The 6,507-nt window shown below is 38.4% G+C and overlaps 1 protein-coding gene across 1 annotated transcript; it reads right to left on the bottom strand.

Annotated features, from left to right (window-relative positions):
* Positions 1 to 5,766: 5,766 nt before the first annotated feature.
* Positions 5,767 to 6,144, bottom strand: LOC145131952 (uncharacterized). The gene has a single exon (XM_079066595.1). It carries the CDS (start codon positions 6,142 to 6,144, stop codon positions 5,767 to 5,769), a length of 378 nt encoding a protein of 125 aa, XP_078922721.1.
* Positions 6,145 to 6,507: the final 363 nt, after the last annotated feature.

Raw genomic sequence — 6,507 nt, 5'->3', positions numbered from 1 at the left:
CTCTTCTAAATTCTACGCTTTTATTTTATCATCATAGATACACCAAAATCGGATTTGGAGGATAAGTATAACAAGTAAATATTAAACAAAAGCATATTAGGCAGAAAATATTCAGATTTTCGGATTTGGATTGAGCTCACGTAGTGAGTCTTCTTGCTCACGTCGTGAGCTGCGACAAACCAAAAAATCGGTTTTTTTAATAGATTCACGAAAGTGAAAAAACATGAAAGAAAGCCCTAGGCTCTGATACCACTGATGGGTTTTTGGGGTTACAACTACAATGCCTTAAGCGGAAAACAATCAAACAATTCAATTGATTAGGGCACATGCAACCTAGTTGGATCTATATCTTTCACATATAGCAACATACTATGAATGGCTAATCTACAAATTTTTTCCTATGAACAAATTAATTCATATGATGAGAAAACTGACCTTAAAGATTGTTATAGCAAACAATCTTTAATTCCTCCTTGAAAGACTCTTGGAAGCAAGCACCACAAGTGTCGTGCCTCTAATGGTTCACACCAAAACCCTAGAAACCAAGGAGCTTGAAGAGAGAGAGGAGAATAGTAGAAATTTCGGCCTTATGCTGAAAGAGCATAAACAAAATCCAAAACCCTTAGGGGTTTATATAGGAGTCTGGGAAGGTGTTGGATAAGGCAGGTACCTCCAAGATAACCCTAGTCCCTTAACTTCCTCCCTAAGGTATCCAAGGCACCCTTAAAGCCCAAGGAAACCTTAGAAAGCTTCTAGATTTTGTCCCCTCCTTATGGGAGGTTCATTCCTCAATGTTCAACTATTGAACATTTTCACCTTTAGTCCTCCTACTTTTAATTAATCCAATTAATCCTAAAATTAATCTCCAATTATATTCTGATTAATTATTAATTAAATAATATTATTTTAAATTAATATATTATTTTCGTAATATATTAACAATCATTTATTGTGATTTCCAATTAATTTATTAATCATATAATAAATTAATAAATCAATCTCTCCCTCTCTAAAGGATTGTGCTACTATCAATTCAAGTTTATACCGATTATAGTTATGGGATTAGTCACTCAATCCAACAGTACGGGCCCGTACTACTGAAAGGAAAGGACCCATATGTGTATCAAGGAAGTCACAAACCCTGAGGGTTAGTTTCTCCGTAACGATCATATAATAATATGAATTGTGGAATTTCTAATACATTTTTGGTTCATTTTCAGTATGGTGTTCACGAGGGATCTGGTTCTAGATCTAGAACTAGTGGCCAGGATAGGTCGCGATTGACTAGTGATCAGATATGGGAATTGGTTGCTTTACTGAGGTGGCTACTGCTATCTGAGGAACGATTCCAGAGCTGTTTAGGTCTATTAGGACCATGATGGTTGAGTTATTTGATGAGCGTTATACGACCCTCACTGAGATTGCTACTGATGCAGCCACCACAATCATCTTTTCTACGAGAGGCCGAGGAGGAAGTTCATTCCAGTACCAGGACTTCAGCAACACGAAGCTCCTGGAGTTCGATAGGGTCAAGGACCCAATCATGGCTGTGATATGGATTTCAGATGTGGAAGGCTGTTTCTTCACCTACTTCTGTCCAGAGGAATGGAAGGTCAGGTGCGCCCTAAACCTCCTTCGACTGGGAGTGAAGGACTGGCGAAACCTGGTGACCAGTTCCTGTAATCCTAAGCAGAGGACTGCTGGTACATGGGATCAGTTCTTGGACATATTTCGCATGAGGTATTTTCCCCTGGTGAAGATGGAGAGATTTGCTCAGGAGTATCAGGTTTTGAGACAGACATCAGAGAAGGTAACAGAGATCACCAAGATTTTCACTGAGAGGACTCTATTCTGTCCCGAGTTTGCTGCTATGAAGCAAGCCCAGATGACGCGATACTTGAGAATGCTCAAGAATGATATTCGACAGTTTGTGTCCACCAAACATTACCATACCCTCTCCAAGCTTCAGGATGTCGCCCAGAGATGGGAGATAGAGATTGAGCCTCACATGATGGAGCAGAGGCTGGTTCCAATTCAGTCATAGCCTACAGCCAAGCGGTTTAAGCCCACAGATGGGGTGGCACTTGTCGCAAGTGCGGAAAGGTTCATGATGCTGTTTTTTGATCTTCTTCTAGGTGCCACGAATGTGGAAGGGAGGTCCATATTGCTAGGGACTATCGCTAGTAGGCCCCAGTACCAAGAACCAGGATTTGCTACCACTGTGATCAGGTTGGCTATGTGAATGCCAACTGCCCCTTACTCACTGCGAGACCAATTCAGGCTCCATCCCCAACTATTTTAAGGATCACAGATGGATTCCAGGGAAGGGCAGAGCCCCCAAGAGCTTGATGTCGTGCTTTCTAGCTCACAGCAGAGGAGGCCAGAGTGGCGCCAAATGTCGTTACTAGTATGTTTTCATTTCTTATTCTATAAAATCATTTATTGGTATGCTTTTGTTTATGAATTTTCTAGGTACCTTCTTAGTAAATTCCTTTCCTTCTATTGTGCTTTTTGACTCGAGTGAGAGTCGGTCCTTTGTGTCTCAGTCCTTCACTAGGAGTTTTGGTATGACTCTTGGAGATTTAGAGTGCCCGTTGCGGGTTTCCATCGGCAACAAACACCGGGTTTTTTCATCGAGCGTCTTTCGGGAGTGTACTTTAGAGATTTTCGGGGTATCTTAATCGATTGGCTTGATACCTATTCCTACGTGGGATGTTTGCATGATTGCAGGGATGGACTGATTGAGCAGGTTTGGCATGATGATTGACCATGAGGGTCAACGGGTGGTAGTTAGAACCCCGAGTAAGGGAGAAATGATTATTTATGGAGAGGGTACCAAGGCTGGATCAATCTTTTGTTCTACAGCCAGGGCTTTACATTATCTTCGGCATGGGTGTTTGGGTTATCTAGCATATGTGGTTGATACTCGTGTAGAGAAGGGAGTTTTGGTTTTGGATGTGCCAATAGTTAGAGAATTTCCAGATGTATTCCCAGAGGAATTACCCGGTGTACCCTTGTAAGGAAGGTTGAGTTCATGATTCATTTGGTTCCGAGCGCAGCCTCGATTGCTAAGGCACCGTATGGCCTAGCACCACAAGATATCCATGATTTGTCCACTCAGCCTCAGGAGCTATTGGGCAAGTAGTTTATCAGAACTAACAATTCGCCTTGGGAGCACCGATTCACACCAGATGTGCATTGATTACTGGGAGCTGAACAAGTTGACAGTGAAGAACTGTTACCCACTTCCACGGATTGATGATATTTATGCTCAGCTGCAGGGTGCATCTTGGTTCTTGTCACACCCTCTACCAAAAATTGGACCGAGGTGAGAATGGACCGAGGCAAACAGATATACAAAGAACAATACACAAAGGTATATCACAAACATTAATTTTATTTATTATAAATTATTCTGGAATTACATTGTTTGAAAGACAAGCACATAACCTAATGTCACTAGAAACGATAAACAGGCGAAACTAAACTCCAAAAAGCTTCCTTGAAGACTTCCTCTTCCTTGGCACAACAATCCTCCATACTTATTTCCCTAAGAATACATGTATTTTGAAAACGTCAACATAATGTTGGTGAGTGCACATGTTTTAGGGATTTTGGATTTTATTTGGTTGTATAAATTTAAGAATCCTTTTTCTTTTAGAAACACCTTTCCTAAAGTATTTTATCAACCTTAGCTTACTATCTTTTAGGATATCTAACGATTATATCTTATTATCTTTTTAGGATATCTTATTAATCCTAATTAGCTATCTTTGTAGAATAATTAACAACCCTAATGTGTTATATCTACCACTCTAAGGTGTCCCTAATGCTAGTCAGAACTCTAAGGTTTTTGTAATGTATTACCATGAGCCCCCATAATTAACGCTATTTGAATAATAATTTACCCCGTCACGACGCTTTATCGGACATCGAATAATGAATAATAAGAAAGTTATGCTTCCGGGACTGTAGCTAATAATCGCAGGTGGGAGTGTCAATCCCTGTATAGATCTATACATATCTATCTAGCTCTCGCAAGATTAACGATTATAGGTACCAGGGAATGCCGAATTTAATCAAGGCCTTTGGATGAATTTTATCAGCTCACTAACACATTACCCTTAGATATTTATCTTTTATCCTCCCTAGGGATTTTCTATAAGAATCACAATATAAATCTTTTATCTTATATTAGATAATTATAACTTTTGATCTAATGCTTATTTGGTATATCTAAGTATTCATATATATATATATATATATATATATATATATATATATATATATATATATATATATATATATATATATATATATATATATATATATGGTTATTTGAAAACAAGATATTTGGGCAGAGTAACAATTAGGCACAATGCATATCCCTATATTTGTCTAGCATAACTTGTAGGTAGTACGCTATCCTAGGGATTTCAACATTATAACATCTAGGTATTATCTCTTCCTAGACTATTGAGCATCATATCTCTTATATAATATCATAGCTTACAACTAGGCATAGTATGTATAACTATATTATCCTAAGGCTTTAAGCTTTATAAAATGATTTGATATTTATCGACATAAATATATTTTTATTAAACATTTGTTAAACATGTATTCCCCTCATAAAAAATTTAAAATAATAAAATAGGGGTCGTAAGCTCACCCTAATCGCGTGAAACCTTTGATGTAGGGTTGAATTAGGCTCGGGACTCCAGGGATCGCTCCAAAGGAAGAAGCTTTCGAATATGTAGAGAGAATGATAGTTGAAGGTGTGCAGAAGTGTTCTGCATAGCCTTTTATTTATAGTCATGGATTTAGGGTGTGCACAACGCAAATATCTGTGCACGTCACGCATGACCATCATGGCTCCATCCAGAGAATGCCACGTGTTACTTCCCAAATTAGCCACGTCACTATCAATATGCTCGAATCTGGTATCAAGTGTGCGGTGTGTAGAGACACACCCCTCACGCACACGAAAAGATTTTTTAATAATCATAACTTCTTCATGCGAACTCCGATCTAAGCCTTCTCTATATCTATGTGATGATCTCAATGGGTACTACAACTCTCCTTTAGGTCGTTTTAGCTAGTTTTCACTTTCATTTTCATGCCTAACGTGGGTAAAAATAAATGAATGTACAAATATCATATCTTTCTCATACGGAACCCGTTTTTGGCAAACTTTGTCCCAAATTTTATATCTTGAGGAGTACTACGAAACCCATTTTTTCACTTTTAGTCAAAACTTAACCAATCTCTAAGTACCGTTTTGACGTAATTAATTTTAATTACGTGGTTGATTTCTATTTTTAGAAAAACCATAATTCTTTCCTTTGGATTCAGATTTTAACGAATCTTATATCTTTGAGATCACGTTAATGAGTACTATCCAAGTATGTTTACTAGCTTAGAAAATGGTACAACTTTTCGGATGTTAATTTTTGAGCCTAATGGACATTTTAACAAATAAATGTAATAACACATTTGATTCTTATATTCTTAAAAATCAAATATTAAAATACTAAACTATTATATCTATTTTCCTACTCTTTCCTAATGGTGATCAGTGACAGAAACCTTTTGGTTGTCACATTCTCCCCCTGTTTAGGCAATTTCATCGCTAAATTTTATCTTGTCGTCGAGCTTCCTTCGAACAAGTGAGGGGTACTTATCCTTCATCTGGTCCTCTCTTTCCCATGTGTACTCTGGTCCTCTCTTAGAGTTCCATCACACCTTGACAATGGGAATCCAACTCTACTTGAGTCGTTTGACCTCTCTGTCCATTATATCGACTAGCTTTTCGATGAAGTTCAGTTTGCGGTTAATCTGAATTTCATCAAGTGGAATGACAAACATATCATCAGAAAGGCACTTTTTAAGATTAGACACATGAAAGACATCATGCACGTTATTAAGCTCTTGAGGTAACCTATGTCGATAGGCAACTGGACCTATCCTGCCAAGGATTTCGAATGGTCCTATATACCTCGAATTCAGTTTACCCTGCTTTCTGAACCTTATAAATCCTTTCCAAGGAGATACTTTGAGCGTCACCCTATCTTCGACTTGGAAATCTAGGGGTTTACACCTTACATCGGCGTAGCTCTTCTGACGGTCACGTGCTGCTTTCATGCGCTCTCGTATCTACATTATCTTCTTAGTTGTCACATGGATAATCTTTGGGCCTATTCGTAGGGTATCCCTTGTGAATTTCATGGCCATTTGGGTATCACCAATGTTTGTCCAGCAAATGGGAGATTGAAATTTTCGGCCGTATAATGCTTTGAATGGTGTTATTTTGATGCTCGTGTGATAGCTATTGTTGTATGAGAACTGAACAATAGGAAGGTGAGTATCCCATGCACTTAAAAAATCTATCACACATGCTTGGAGCATGTCTTCCATCATTTCGATGGTCCTTTCACTTTGGCCATCGGTTTGTGGATGATAAGTTGTACACATATCGAAGCGCGTACCAATATGACGATATTACTG

This window comes from Lactuca virosa, chromosome 8 (genome assembly GCF_052849685.1).
Source record: "Lactuca virosa cultivar CGN04683 chromosome 8, Lactuca_virosa_CGN04683_v6, whole genome shotgun sequence".
NCBI classification, from domain to species: Eukaryota; Viridiplantae; Streptophyta; class Magnoliopsida; order Asterales; family Asteraceae; genus Lactuca; species Lactuca virosa.
This window is presented reverse-complemented; position numbering and strand designations above follow the sequence as displayed.